This window comes from Nicotiana tabacum, chromosome 4 (genome assembly GCF_000715075.1).
Source record: "Nicotiana tabacum cultivar K326 chromosome 4, ASM71507v2, whole genome shotgun sequence".
Taxonomy (NCBI): Eukaryota; Viridiplantae; Streptophyta; class Magnoliopsida; order Solanales; family Solanaceae; genus Nicotiana; species Nicotiana tabacum.
Window position 1 is genome coordinate 75,157,484 of NC_134083.1, and position 16,546 is coordinate 75,174,029.

Consider the following 16,546-nt stretch of genomic DNA (forward strand, 5'->3'; position numbering starts at 1 on the left):
AACATTTTATTCACTAGGTGTTGGTAAGTGGCCCCTGTGTTTTTTAGCCCGAAGGGCATCACATTATAATAATACGTTCCATATTTGGTGACAAATAAGGTTTTTTCATGGTCCTCCGAGTTCATCTGTATTTGATTATACCCGGAATAGGCATCAAGAAAAGTGAGGATCTCGTGGCCGGCCGTGGCATTGATCATGCGATCGATGTTGGGCAACGGAAAAGAATCTTTGGGGCATGATTTGTTCAAATCCTTATAGTCCATGCACATTCTAAGTTTGTCCCCCTTTTTTAGGGACTACAACTACGTTGGCTAACCATTCGGGATATTTTACCTCCCGAATGGACCCTATTTTGAGGAGTTTGATTACCTCGTCCTTTATGAAGGCGTTCTTTCTATCGGAATGGGGTCTTTTTTTTTGCTTCACCGGTCTGAACTTATGGTCCAAACTTAGCTGATGCGTCGTTATGTCTGGCGGGATCCCTGTTATATCTAAATGGGACCAGGCGAAACAATCGACGTTATTGATAAGAAATTGAACGAGTTTCTTCCTGAGTTCAGGGCTCAACCCCGTTCCCAAGTATACCTTTTGCTCGGGCCGGCGCTCGATTAATATGACTTGCTCTAGCTCCTCGATCGTCGATTTTGTGGCATCGTAGTCATCGGGAATTATGAAAGATCGAGGGACCCTTTGGTCCCCCTACTCTTCGACTTTTTGGTTGTCTGGCTGGGTTGAAGTCGCTGTCTGTGATTGCTATTTGGTGTCCCGTTCACCTTCCGGGCCCGATCCTTTTATCGACGAAAGTGAGGACATTGGTTTGGCTTCGTCGACGGTGAACATTTCTTTTGCGGCTGGTTGCTCTCCATATACCGTTTTGACATCTCCCGATGCCGAAAATTTGAGGACCTGGTGTAGGGTCGAAGGCACGGCTCTCATGTTGTGGATCCATGGCCTTCCGAAAAGGGCGTTATACCTCATATCACCTTCTATCACGTGAAACTTTATTTCCTGGACAGTTCCGGCCACGTTTATTGGTAAGGCTATCTCCCCTTTGGTGGTTTCGCATGCCATATTGAACCCGTTTAGGACCAGAGTTGCAGGTACGATCCGATCCTGCAGGCCGAGCTGCTCTACTACCTTCAATCGGATGATATTGGCCGAGCTACCTGGATCGATCAACACACGCTTAATTTTAGTTTTATTTACGAGTACGGATATTACCAGTGCGTCGTTGTGAGGTTGGACGACCCCCTCTGCATCTTCATCACCGAAGGACAAATTCCCCATGGGTGCGTAATCTTGAGTCCGAGATCGCTTTTCCCTCACCATCGATGTTTTTGTGCGCTTAAGCATCGGTCCCCGGGGGGTATCGGTGCCGCCAATGATCATGTGGATAACGTGCTGTGGTTCTTCTTGCTCGTTCTGCTTGCTGAAATCCCTACTTCTAAAATGTCTCTTTGCCCTATCACTCAGAAACTCCCGAAGATGCCCTTTGTTAAATAGGAGAGCTATTTCCTCTCTTAGTTGCTTGCAATCTTCCGTTCTGTGGCCATGGGTACCATGATATTCGCACGTTTGATTGGGATTTCTCCGGGCAGGATTGGTTTGCATTGATCGAGGCCATTTAGTGTCTTCGATGTGTCCGATGGCCGACACGAGAGCGGATGTGCCAACGCTGAAGTTATATTCTGATAATCGAGGTGCTTCTATAGGCTCGACACATTTGTCGAAGCCGCTCTTACTCATAAGCCCTCGAGAATTTTGTCCCCGATCAATTCTTTGATTGTTCCGAACTGCGCTGCGTGTTGAGCCATTGTTTACTTGATCGGTGACGTACGGTCGATATCGATTTCTGTTTGACCTTTGCTCTCTGTCGATCAGCTTTTGATTAATAACAGCCTGTTCTGATGAACAGGTCCGTACGGGGTCCCCGACTGATCATCCCCGACCCTAATTTTCGATTGATATCGGTTGTGTACATCTGCCCAAGTTACCGCCGGATACTCGATCAAATTTTGCTTCAGCCGATGTGATGCTGTCGAACTTAGCTCGTTCAACCCTTGGGTGAAAGCTTGTACGGCCCAGTCGTCGGTGACCGGGGGTAATTCCATGCGTTCCATTTGAAATCGGGATACGAATTCCCTCAGCATCTCTCCCTGCCTTTGCTTTACTTTGAAGAGGTCTGATTTTCTCGTTGCAACCTTTATGGCTCCAGCATGCGCTTTTACGAACGAATCTGCTAACATGGCAAAAGAATCGATGGAATTTGGTGGTAAATTGTGGTACCAAAATACTCCGTTGTGACATGCCTGTCCGGAGTCTAGGACAATATCTCACCCTATGGCTGGTATCTCCACACTCGAAGCAACCTCTCTGCTGACGTGGCTGTGGGAACTGTGCGGTATGGGTACTCTGAGACCCAGGAGCACGTGAAGCTCTGTGCGAAGTCTGAAGTGCAAACTGAACTGGCTGACCCACAAAACCTCTACTATGTCGTACCCTACCTCCAAAATAAGGACCAGTAGATCTCTCCGGTCTACGAGACTTCCTCACCTCCCTGTCCCCTCTCTCCTGATCTCGCATGTACTCTCTCTCGGGGCCTCACCTATCTCCTCTCTCCTGGTCCCACATGCCCTCTACTCGATGAGCGATCCCTACCACCTGCTGAAACAAAACATCTGACTCTAACTCCCGAGCCATGCTGAATCGAATATCATTTCTGAGTCCCTCAATGAATCTACGGACACGCTCTCTAACAATGGCGACCAAAGCAGGTGCATGGCTGGCCAAATCACTGAATCTCACGGCATACTCTGACACTGACATAGTGCCCTGGCGCAGCTGCTCAAACTCCGCGCGCCATGCATCTCGAAAGGACTGAGGTACAAACTCTCTTAGGAACATCTCTGAAAACTAAACCCATGTAAGTGAAGCTAACTCGGTTGGGCTACCCAACTCATATGCCTGCCACCACTGGTAAGCCGCTCCCCTAAGCTGGAACATAGTAAAAACAATCTTGCTCGTCTCCACAATACCCATAGTACGGAGAACGCGGTGACACTCCTCCAGAAAATCCTGTGCACTCTCTGAAGCCAAACCACTAAATGTAGGAGGGTCATATTTCTTGAACCTTGTAAGTCTAAGTTGCTCTTCCTCAGATGCTGCTGCCCTGACCATGGGCTGAACTGGGACCACAAGCTGTGTCGCCATAACACCTGGAACCTGACCAACATGAACTCGCTGCTCTGGGGTGTGGGTGGCGGGAGTCTAGGCTCCTCCCCCAGTCTGTGAAATAGCTGGTGCAACCGGAATCAACCCCGCCTGAGCCAATGTACCAATCATGCTCAGGAACTGTGCTAAGGTCTCCTGAAGTCTGGGGGTAACAACAGGCGCCTCCGGTACCTGCTCTCTAACTGGAACTACTGGCGGCTCCTCAACTGCTGCTCTGCTAGGTGCTCTAGCTGCGGCACGTACTCCTCGTCGATCTCTGCCTCTGCCCCTAGCGATACCTGCTCCGGGAGCAGCGTCGTCGATAACTGCAGCTCGTGTCCTCACCATCTTTAAGAGAATGAAATGATAAAAGTTCAAACTCCGAGATCAATAAGCTCGCACGATAGGAATGAAAGAAGTGAAATTGTCCTAATAGTTCCGTAGCCCCTCGAAGATAAGTACAGACGTCTCCGTACCGATCCGCAAGACTCTACTAAACTCGCTTATGACTTGTAGCACCTATGAACCTAGAGCTCTGATACCAACTTGTCACGACCCAATTTTTCCTTCGTTGGGTATCGTGATAGCACCTAGTCTTAGGGACTAGGTAAGCCTAACAATAATTAAAACAATAATATTATTTAAATATAATCTCTTAAAATTCTCAAAACTGGTAGTACAAGTCATCAGCTCTACAGAGTGTTTGCTAGAAAATTTCTAAATACAACTGTCCAGAAATAAGAATAAACAATGCAAAAAGAAAAGGGTGAAGGTGACTCCGAAGCCTGCGAACGTAGCAGCAGGTTTACCTTGAGTCTCCACAGCAACACTCCACACAGCTAGCTAACGAACAAGTACCTGGATCTGCACAAAAATGTGCAGAAGAGTAGCATGAGCACACCACAGCGGTGCCCAGTAAGTATCAAGACTAACCTCGGTGGAGTAGTGATGAGGAACAGTCAAGACACCCACTGGTCTAATAAACTGAACAGATATAAGTACATGAATAACAGAAGTATGATGCCTACATAAAGACTATGCAATATGGCTCACAATACATCAATAACATTAAAGCAAGAAAATAACAAGTATCAGCGGAATATCATGAAAATGACGCAGACAAAGTGAATGGAACACAATCTAAATCCGGAATTACGAATACAGCAAGGACAAGTAATAACTCAGTAATTACAACCGCTTTTACATCAGGTTTTAGTCAACATCTCCACGAGGTACCGAACCTCGGACAATTTACAACTCAAGGGTCTTAATACCTGAACCCTAACACTTGGCATCATGTGCCCTCATAACACCTCATAGCCACACTGACGACTCACGTGCCAATAGAGGCATTCTCACATAGAAGACAAGTAAACAAGGGTGAGCATCTATGCTCAACAATATCAAGAACACCTCTTATCCGATAAGAGTGCTTAACTACGTGTATGCTTGTGCAAGTGTCCTAACATAGTCCATACCGGCAAATAAGCATAAGAAAGAAGAAGAACGGACAACACGTAGAATATTTTCTCATAGCTTTCACAAGATAAAGCTCACACAGGTATGTATACCACTACACAAATATCAACAACAAGAATGCCCCCAGGCCATAAATCATCATAAATCAATCCTTGACACAACCCACCTTGTCTCGCCACGTGTGCAATAGTAACATAAATGCCCGCCTTGTCTCGCCACACGTGCATAATAATGTTTCCACCTTGTCTCGCCACATGCGCAACCCACACATATATATATCCCACCTTGTCACGCCGCATGTGCAAATATCAATAGTAACAATAGCACGACATAAACCTCGTGCAACCCCATAACAACAACCGCACGGCAGAAACCTCGTGCATCACAATAATAACAATCGCACGACAGAAACCTCGTGCATCACCACAACAAATACAACAACAACAATGGCAATAATACAAAGTACGACAAGTAAATCAACTCAAGAACTTTAAAAATCACAGAAAAATATGGGACCAAATCACAAAGAATAACCACAATAAATAATGCTAGGCGTAAAGAGAACAACTTAACAAAGAAAAACTAATGTGTATCAACGATCCCACAATATACATTTTAACAATAGGGAAACTAACACGAGTCAAATAATTCCAAATAAAACAAGTCGACTAAGATATAGGATATCTAAAACTTCTTTTAACGTTGAGAAATTACTAAGGATTTTCAACAATTAAATTAAGGATAAGCAGCGAAAAGATAATCATAACCTCAATTAAGACTGAACAAATTATAAGATGATACAATAATAATTTCAAATAAAGATAAGCAGTTATGAAAAAATAGCATGACAATAGAGGAGGTAAAATCTTCAGTTAAGTCAAATAAAAGTCAAATAGGCAATAAGAGTGAATCCTGAAAGCAATTAATTTTAATTAAAGTATGTAGAGGCGAAACTAGTAAATAGAAACTTAATCATATCAAGAAAAACTTTATACTTAGTGAATATAAGGACCTAAGAATCCTAAAAGGCCAACTTTCCACAAATAAGTCCATGCGCGCACTCGTCACCTCGTGCACACGGGCTACAATCAACATAGCTCCTTTCGAGAGGGTCTCCCCGAACTTTTTCAATAGCACGGATTCGATCTCATCATCTTCCAAATCGTTGCCTTTTATGGCACACGTGTAAGAGGTGACATGTTCATTAGGATCGGTCGTACCGTTATATTTGGAAATTTCGGGCATACGGAACCTTTTGGGGATTGGCTTCGGTGCCGTACTCGATGGAAAAGGCTTTTGTATGAATTTTTTTGAATCAAGCCCTTTTACCGTTGGTGGAGCCCCCGGGATTTGATCGACCCTGGCATTATACATTTCCACCCTCTTGTCGTTGGCTTCGACTTGTTTTGTGAGTTCTTCGAGCAATTTAGTAATTTCGGGAGTAGTCCCCGATTCTTGCTCGTTAGATTTTACTATGGCAGGCTCTGTTCTGGGGGTGACCTCTCGAAGTAACCCTTGCCGGACCTCTCGAAGTGGATTGGAAACCGGCCTGCTTTGTGCTTGAGTTTGGCTTTGTAGCCGAGCTATCGCTAATTGCTGGACTTGCAACATCTCGAAGATAATGCGTAAGCTGGCCCCGATCTCCTCTAGGTTTTGGGTGTCTTAGGCTACGGATCGAGCACCGCCCTAAATGCTTCTTTCCAGTTCGGAACGCTGGTTTGCTTCCAAAGCAATTTATGAATTGACATCTAGTGGTATTTCGGCTCGAATCTCGGGTAGTGCCAAGTTGTTGGTTTCATCTTGAAGGCCAGCTTCGTAATCGGTCGGTGAAGCCATTCGGTCGGTGGCTATTCGTAGCCGAACCTGAATTGAAGGTGTTTTCAGAAATAAGTGACCACTGTTATCCTCGGCCCCACGGTGGGCGCCAAACTGTTTACCCGAAAAATGGATAGAGTTGAATTTATACGCAGTTCCAAAGATATGTGGTACAACTTAATACAGAATGCTAGGATAAATAAAAGGATGAATATATAAATAAAAGGATGAATATAGGTTGGAGAAAACGTAATCTAGGCGAATCAATTATGAATAGTGAATTTAGGATTTTACAAAATAGAATCAATCTGAGAAACTAGAAAGATCACTCTTTGCTTATAGAGGAAATAATACAGTTTTTGATAGTCTAAGTCTCTAGAAAAAAGATGCCCTATAAGAATGATAAACAAGCCCTTTTATAGTGAAGGGTTTTGGCTACAAGTATAATAAAATAAACATTCATTGGGAGACCCATGATAAATCAGCTTTTCCATAATTTCTGCCAAGATTTCCTCTAGTGGGATTACAACGGCTTTTGTCTGCGAGCTCGATCTTGCTTAGAATCCTCGATTTTGGTTCGAGTTTGATTTCGGCTCGAACTCGTGATCTTGGTTCGAGCCCTCGGATGGATTCCCGGTCGATGTAGATTGTTTTTTGGATTATTAGCACGATAGATCTACCCGCGCCGTGGTTCGATTCTTGTTCGAGTTTGATTATGATATCGATCTCAACACGGACCGGCCTCCCCGGGCTCCAGGTTAGTTCGTGCCCCCATTCGGGATCTTACTTCGATATACCACCCTTCGAACCGTACCGAACATGTCAAGACTGAAATCTATTTCGACCGTATACAATAATAACTGTTGGCGAATATATAACTTAATTCCTCTTATTAATTCTGACAGTTCAAAAGTTCAAGTTTTTAGGTTCACTTTAATAGAAATATTTGTATTATCAAGGTTAGAGTAGATGAATGACAGTTTGAACAGCATTAAAAGCCATAAAAAGCAAGGCAAAGGACCAAGGAGATTCCCACCTCAAGTAGGTCCTCCGCCTTGGATCAAGAATCATGTTCTAGGCTTCTAGCTTAGCTTTGCTCTGGTTGTCTCCATCTGCTTGTAGAGAAGAGCTTGTTTCTGTTTGTGAAATGTGAACACGACAAATGTAGACAGATTTCCGAGAATGAAGTTTGGGCTGTACTTTAATTTGGAGATCCAATCTGAACGTGATCTGAATTATTAACTTGTGGAAATAGTGTATCTGGACGCTCAAAAGCAGCAACAGAAGGGCCTTAATAGTAGCAAAAGCCGTGATGTACGAAATTCGATTCCCATATGAAAATTCCAAATTCTAATTTCCCACTTAGGACACTTAATACTTCATATTCCCTTCTGAACACAGAATTACATATTAAGCACCATAGATTTAAGGTACCTTTTTTTTTAAAAAAAAATGAAAATTTTAAAACACTGTTTGTTCATAAAACATGATCAGTTTTTGGATGAATTTTTTTTTTTTACTCATAAAACTTAAAGTTTTTGTCTAAACACAATTTCAACTTAAAAAAATTATTTTTCAATACAACTTTAAAAACTCTTTTTTCAAGTTTTAATTAAATTTATGTCCAAACGTTAGCTAAGAATAGAGTTAGTCAATTGTTTGGTTCGGCTAGTTATTTTATAAAATTTATGTCACAATAATTTTTCTGTTACGTTATTTTGTATAATCAAAATTAGACTTTACGAAACCGTTCTAATTGTTGCATAACATTTGCAAAACTCTCTACATATTTTTTAAAAGGAATATGAAAGAATAACATTTGCAAGCCAATTTTACTTATCGATTCTACACGAAGTTTTCGAAAGAAATTGCACATGCCCTGTAACTGAAGTTGATAAAAGTGGTAGGAGTATCAAAAAGTGGCACAAGTTTCAAGCCAACTGAAAAAACGCATCCTTTTGATTTGCATATGTAAAGTATTAGATGCATTCAGCATTTAGCAACAGCGGACGTGTATTCTATTTCATTTTAGGAGCCAGCCAAATCAAACATAGCAGCCAATTTGGTTTACCTACGTCAAATTAGGTTCACTTGACTAGCCAATTAACTAACAATTCGAGCCTAACAAGTTTGAACTTTTAGTCAAAGGCTGCTATGGACATCCATTATTTATTGGAATTTCATTAATTAAATACTCTCTCCGTTTCAATTTGAACTCATTTGACTGGATATAAAATTTAAGAAAAGAGAAAAAACTTTAGAATTTGTGATGTAAAATGAGATAAATATATTTTGTGTGGTTATAAATTATTGCATAAAGGTAAATTGTTTCCAAATAAGGAAAAGAATAATAATAGAAGAAGATCAGTATAACGTTTTCATACAAGTACTACTTCTAGAAAATTGGGGAAATAAGAGACCATATCTGTTCCTTAACTAAAAGCCCCATCTCTGGTCTATCGTTATCCCTTTTTATTTGTTTAATAATTAATAGTAATAGTTATCCGTCCATCAATGGCGGCTGTAACTTTCCAACTTGTCTACTTGGAAGTCTCCGCTTTTATGCCCATGCTCGTTAGCGACCCCCCTAATCGTAACGACGGGCACTCCTGCAATTTGGGAGTTTTGTGCGGTACAATAGCTAATCTCCGATAGAGATAACAGCTGGAAAAAAAATCCAACCATCATTTAAATTAAGATTTTTTTTTAAAACAAAAAAAGGTTCTTCCGGATTTAACTTCGTATACTAATCTCCGATGTGATTTAGAACTTCAAAATTTCTATTGTTGAACAGTTAGAAAAACTACACTTCTTAATCTAGGGGGGTTCTGTTCCCTCGCAAAGTTAGAGTTCAACTGCACTTCACTCTGTATTATTTGAAATAGCCCTCAAACATTACATCAATGAAATAACGCTACGGTATCGATTTTGAATTTCGATTCCCAGTTTAGTATAACAATTATTATCATGGCAGACATTTCAAAAAAAAAAGAAAGAATATCTCCAGTCCGCTTCCTATAAATATAATGCATGAACACTAGAAGATAGGACATTTAAGAGAGTCGCATGGTTGTTTATGGCGAGAAATAATGCTAAAACATCAAAAATATGATATTATATATCACATAAAATTGGATAATGTAAATGTTGGAGGATAAAATACTTCAAGCCGACTGGTGATGGCTGCTTAAATTTCAAAATCATTTACACCATACTAAATACAAAAATATAAACTCTTTCGTATTGTTACTATTTTGACCATATTGTTTCATTATTGGTAATCAATCATATTAATTTTGGGCACGTCCGTTGAAGCTAAATTTGATGCATGATTAGTCTCCTTGTGTGCACCTCACGGACTGTTGAGATATTTTGCTCAACTTATTTGAAGAAAAATAATCTATCTATCTATATATATAATCCTGGGAATAGTAGAGTTGATGTGCCACCTATGAGGATTACTATTTATCTTTTTTTCCTTTTTTTGCCTTTTCCCTTCATTCCACTCACTGAAAAAATGTCATTTTAATTACTATCATATTATTGCATCTCATTACATCTCAATAATCATAAAAACAGTTACAGAAAACTTCTCATCTTTATTGCCAACTTAATTGCAGGGACATCAAAGGACAGACGTTGCAAAAGAGACAATTTTGTTCCTATTTTTCTCTTTAAAAGATTAAGATTACACAAGATAAGAAATATTTGCTTGCAAGGTGGCTGAAATTTCTTTATGAATATTAAGAGTAGTAGTCACGATTAACATTAAGTCTTTTTGTTCTTCTTTTTCACCATAAAATAGCAAATGCAAATGCATCATCCATTTTATCCACGGCAGAGCTACAAATTCTTTGAAGGAACTTGGGTTGAAGATGAAACTTATCTTCTTTATACTATAACCAAGTGTCCTTTTAGCCAAAGGTATGACCGTTCCTTAATAAGATTAAGTATCCTTAGTACAGACGGCAACCCCGTGATTGTTCTTTATAGAGGTAACTCTATCTCTATTCTATGATGTTTTTTCCCCACAGATAGTTCCTTAAGAAAAAAAGGAAGGAAACAAAAGAATCTCTTAATTTGTTGAGCAACAAAGGAAAAGCATAGTTATTTTGTTTAATAGTGCATTTGCAATATCATAAGAGTTAAAAAAATGCTTAAAATAAGTGTATAGGATGTACAATTTGTAATAGGCTTCCAAATTTTCATTTTAGATTCCTACGACTTAGACTATGTAATTATTTTATTGATTATGATTAGATTGAATTCGTAAATATAAAATTTGTTAATTCAATATTAACGTACAATTTTGTCTAGAATAATCGTTATTCAAAGCGAAAAGAAAAAAATTATGCAGCTTCCCTCTATTTTAAATAGATTGTGTATTTTATCCACATAGGATGAGACTCCTCTCCATTTTCATGTCTCTCCATTTCTCCCTGTTCCTATTTGGCTGAGAGCCACATGTCATAGTTAAAAATTGAAGGTTGAGATTTAATTACCAAAGTAAGGTCTTAACCATGATTAGAATAATAAATATTTACTTTATTTGTTCTCCAAATTTTCTGTAATCCCATGATTCTAGCTAATATATTATCTAATCCATATATATTTGAATAAAAATCTCTCATTTTCTTACTTTATTATGAGATTTTCTTCTCTTTTTGTTTGTTTGTTTATTTTGACAATTTTTTTTTAGTATAGGTACGAGTTCTTTATTTTTGTCCAATTCTTCTTACATTCCCATCAAAGATGAGGAAAATAGGCATCTAATGCTTAGTGAGAACAATAAGACAAAATTGAATTAACGTATAATATTAAAATTAAAAAAATAAAAAAATATTTGTATAATTTAAGTTTAAAAAATATGTAGGATGTTAAAACTCTAGCGAGCCACTCATTGATTTGTCAATTGTTAAAAGAAAAAAAGAAAAGAAGTACTGAACAAATTAAAGAAAAAGAGAATACAACAAAGAATCAAGAAAAGATTAACTCAAAATATAAAGACTATGAATTTGAGACAAAGAAAAAAAACTGTTCAAAAAAAAAAAAGAAAAGACGAGCTCGTAATAAAGTAGGAAAAGAGAGATTTAAAAAAATGAATTTGGTAAGGTTTTTAGCTAGAATCATGGGATTACAGAAAATTTGGAGAACAAATAAAGTAAATATTTATTATTCTAATCATGGTTAAGACCTTGCTTTGGTAATTAAATCTCAACCTTCAATTTTTAACTATGACATGTGACTCTCATCCAAATAAGAACTTGGAGAAATGGAAAGACATGGAAATGGAGAGGAGTCTCGTCCTTTTACATGGATGTTATTCATAACAGTGCTATCTCTTTTCTTCAATTGATTCAGTATGCGGAGGAGTTTTATTTTTAATATTGATCACATACCGATGGGATCATTAGAAGATGAACTAATTTATTTATTAAAATGCAGTTATTAGTTCTTTTTTAACTATTTTTTTGTGTATATAACGATCTTTATTTTTCTTCATTTTTTGATTAGTTATCTGTAGTTATTTGCTAGTAGCTTTGATAGTATTCAATTCCTTTAGATTGTCGATGTATAGAAGTTAATTTTTTTTTTTTTTTTTTTTGATCTTTTTCTGATTCTAATATGTATTTCTATTTTATTCTACTTTATTTTGCTGTATTTGTGAACGAAAGATTTTGCAAATAGATATCCAAAACATGTCACAATAGATGATTATCTTATTTTGATAATATCTTATTTGTTGGACTTAACGTTAGTAGAAATTATTTATCAGGAATGGAGTTTGCTCTAAATGTGGTAGATATAAATAGACTTGCAGGACTTAACACGGGCATTTATTTTTAATACTGATCACATATCGATGGGATCATTAGAAGATGAACTAATTTATTTATTACAATGCAGTTATTAGTTCTTTTTTAACTATTTTTTTTGTGTGTATATAACGATCTTTATTTTTCTTCATTTTTTGATCAGTTATCTGTAGTTATTTGCTAGGAGATTTGATAATATTCAATTCCTTTAGATTGTCGATATATAGAAGTTAAATTTCTTTTATTTTTGTGATCCTTTTCTGATTCTAATATGTATTTCTATTTTATTCTACTTTATTTTGCTGTATTTGTGAACGGAAAATTTTGTAAATAGATATCCAAAATATGTCACAACAAATGACTATCTTATTTTGATAATATCTTATTTGTTGGACTTAACGTTAGTAGAAATTTGTTGGACTTATAGTCATCTATAAATGTGGTAGATATAAATAGACTTGCAGGAGGGCATTTATATTGTTCATATAGATTTTTCACCATTTGGCCTTATACCACTACTCTTACTTGAACTGATTGTTTTTGTTGCTAGGTGATGACTCTAAATTATAATTAGGTGCTGACTTCAAATCAAAATTTTTGTTGTTTATTTTTTCATATTTACAAGTGAAGAAGTCAACAACATTTGATGAAAAGGTATCGTGCACGTTAGAATATTCAAGTATTATTTAAATGAAATGAAATGAAATTGAATGACTGTAAAAGCTCTAATAAATATTACATCTGACGAAAAAATTAAATCACATACATATCTAGACATATTTTTTTAAAGAAAATCCTTGTATAAAGATTAAACATTATATAAAAAATAAATATATTTATATATCAGTTGATTTTTCTTTTCTCCTCTATATTAAACTGAATCAAATCAAACTAATTGTATATCAGTTTCTTAATGTCGGTTTGATTCAGGTTGGTTTGAAAACACCATGCATAACACTTTTGAATTGTTTAGCATTAAAATTTCACTTTTTAAGAAAATAAATAAAATTTATACACACTTATATATACCAAGTAATATTATGCATGTAAATATATATATACAGTTACACTTATTTAAGGATAAAAACGAAGAGTTAATTGCGCAAGAGATAAATATGCATTCAAATATCTATAAAAAATAAAGGCATACTACGAACATTATGTAAAAACATAGAAATTAAAGGTAACAATGTTTTTACAATTTTTTCTTTTCAAACAAAATGTCAATAGTAAATTGAAAACTAACTAAAGGCCTCAACCGGTTTTTGAAAAAATATTTGAATACACTAATAGTATACACTTACTTTTTGGATGTTTTTAATTATCAAATATTAGAGAAGATATTCATAATATAATAAAAATGGTTTGAGAAATTTACTAGTGTAGTTATAAAAATGAAGACATGACTCTTTCGACACTTTCAACATGACTCTTTCGACACTTTCAATCTTTCATTGCCATTGAACAAGAGAATCTGATGTAATTAAAAAATAACAGGAACAGTATTCAAAATCCAGATCTTTTCCCAGCTACAGGATACCTTTATCAAAGTGTAGTCCCCATTTTGACTACCTAATCAAAGAAGATACTCTGGCATTCGACTTAATTCATGCATATTTGCCAATAAGACAAAGACCTTAACGAAGCCAACCAAACTCTTGATTCCATTTGTTCTTTTACTTTTTTATATTACTCCATCCATTTTAATTTGTATCACACAACTTAACTTGGCATAAAATTTAAGAAAAAAAATATTTTTAAAATTTCTTGTCTTTAAAGTATAAAGATAAAAGTTTTGTGAGGCGTGACTATAAACGCTTTGATAAAATAAATAAATAAAAAGTTTAAAATTAAATTATTTTTATCTGTGTCTATCATTCTTCTTTGACCAACTAATAAAAAAAAGTATGATGATATAACTTGAAAGCGAGGGAGTAGTTGGTTATCCGCACGCATCTTTAGTAGTGACAGTTATTCTTACAATATGTAGGCCTATGCATGCTGATGTATTGTCTTTAAGTAGTTACATATTGAGTTGAATTATTTTTCACCATACCTTCGACCCCATGCAAACAAGAACTTAGGTCCTACGAGGAGTGTCCTTCTCAGCACGCCAGATGCACATACATGAACTAGGGCGAAAAAGCAGAGGAAATTTAACCTTTTTGCCATTACACTTAGCTCATCCCCCTAGCTCTCTTAACCACAATTAGCTCCTTCTATAAATTCAGAAACCAACTGCATCCCCAAATTCATCATAACTCGAACTAGCTAACTTTAGTTATTGAGAGACAAACAAATTACAGAAGCTTAATTAATTATTAGAGAAAGAGAGATGGAAGGTGCTTATATCGGTTGCCATATTCTCACCGTTTTTCTTATTATAGCTGTCTTCACATCTTCTTCATTCACGGAGTCAGTTTCAGCGGCAAGGCCAGCAGCCGGAGATACAAATACGGAGTTTATAAGAACATCATGCAAATCAACTACATATCCAAACCTCTGTTTCAGTTCATTATCAGGCCGTGCAACTGCTATTGGGGTTTCCCCTCAACTTCTAGCCCATGAATCCCTCACCGTTAGCCTCGAAACAGCCCAATCAACATCGGCTATGATGCTAAAGTTGGCACACGTCCAAGGCTTGACGCCGAGAGAGGTCGGTGCCATGCATGACTGTGTGGAGGAACTAAGTGACACAGTCGATGAATTGAGGAAGTCTTTGGGGGAAATGAAGCAGCTAAGGGGAAAAGATTTTGACCTTAAAATGAGTGATATTCAAACTTGGGTCAGTGCAGCCTTGACAGATGAGGACACCTGCACTGAGGGGTTTGCAGGAAAAGTGATGAACGGGAAAGTTAAGACTGTTGTAAGGGGAAAGATTTTGGAAGTTGCACATTTGACAAGTAATGCCTTGGCTTTGATCAACAGCCTTGCCGCTCTTCGCGGCTAAAATTACATGTCAACTATATATATATAGTGCTACTCTTCTTTTACAATTAGCAAAGACATCTGCTTAGATGGTAAGGGAGCGATAAATCAAAAAGGTGTGCTAAAGTTAAAAAGTGCCAACAGCAATGATTAGGTTTGCACAGTCCTAATGAGTAAAAGAGAGTACGGGGCTGTAATATTAATTCTCCTTCTGTCCCTTGTTAAAAAAACATAACTAATAGATGAATTTTACTTTCAATTCTTAATTATATTTATTATGAATATTTATCAATTAAGTGACTTGATAATTTAAAATGGTTTAACAAGTTAATAGTTATCTACCATTATTTCAAAATACTGCATGCAATACGTTTACACACAGAAATACATGTTATAAGTGTATAGGCCAAAATCCGCGAGAAGGATATTTAGCGTAATACGATATTAAGGAAAGAGTCAGTCGAGCTCGACCAGGAAGAAGCGAAATTCATGGCCGAGATGTCAACCATGATCGAGGTCGAGCATCTTGTAAAGAATAGTAACGACTGGTTTTCAAAATAGGATATTAGAGTGAATATTCTCATCACTTATACTATTAGGGTTTGTTAAGGATATATGTCAAATATATAAGGGAAAAAGAAAAGGGAATAAGGGCATGGAATATTCATTTGACAAGGAGACTTTTCGGAAGAAGATTCTATCTCTCTTGTAAAAAATACAAAGATTACCTTTTTATCAAGACTCTTGCTCATATTATTCCACACCTTTCCACCAAATCCGAGGATTGATCAAGCAAATATCGGATCTATCTGTCATTCATCATTGTCAGGAGAAGCATTCGTCCAATCCATCCATTATTGGGGAATCACTCCTCCTATTTACTTAAATGCCATTTATTGTTATTTATTGTTAGTTACACCTCCATTATTACTCACACTTTAAGAATATTTTGTACTGATTATCATCAATCTTTTACGGGATTTATCCCCATCTCCCATACGTTTTCAAGACTTGCATATAGAGTTATTATATTTAGCTAGATTTAACCCATTATTACATAAATTATATAGTTTACCCGAAAGTTACACTATTTGGTCAAACAATTTGGCGTCATATTGGGATTTTCTAGTTAAATCTTTTAATTTCTTCTAGATCTACAATTGACACTAGTTACTAACGTAGAAAAAAAAAACAACAAAACAAGAACCTTTTTCTCTCTACATTCTTAGATCTAATATGGCAGGTAGCAGAGAAGAAAGAACAAGAATAATGAGTGATCTTCAAACCAACCTCATGAA

At 37.0% G+C, this 16,546-nt stretch overlaps 1 protein-coding gene across 1 annotated transcript; it reads left to right on the top strand.

Annotated features, from left to right (window-relative positions):
* The first annotated feature begins 14,330 nt into the window (after positions 1–14,330).
* On the top strand, positions 14,331–15,507 carry LOC107815292 (21 kDa protein-like). The gene has a single exon (XM_016640849.2). The coding sequence runs from the start codon at positions 14,656–14,658 to the stop codon at positions 15,268–15,270; it is 615 nt and encodes a 204-aa protein (XP_016496335.1). The 5' UTR covers positions 14,331–14,655; the 3' UTR covers positions 15,271–15,507.
* Positions 15,508–16,546: the final 1,039 nt, after the last annotated feature.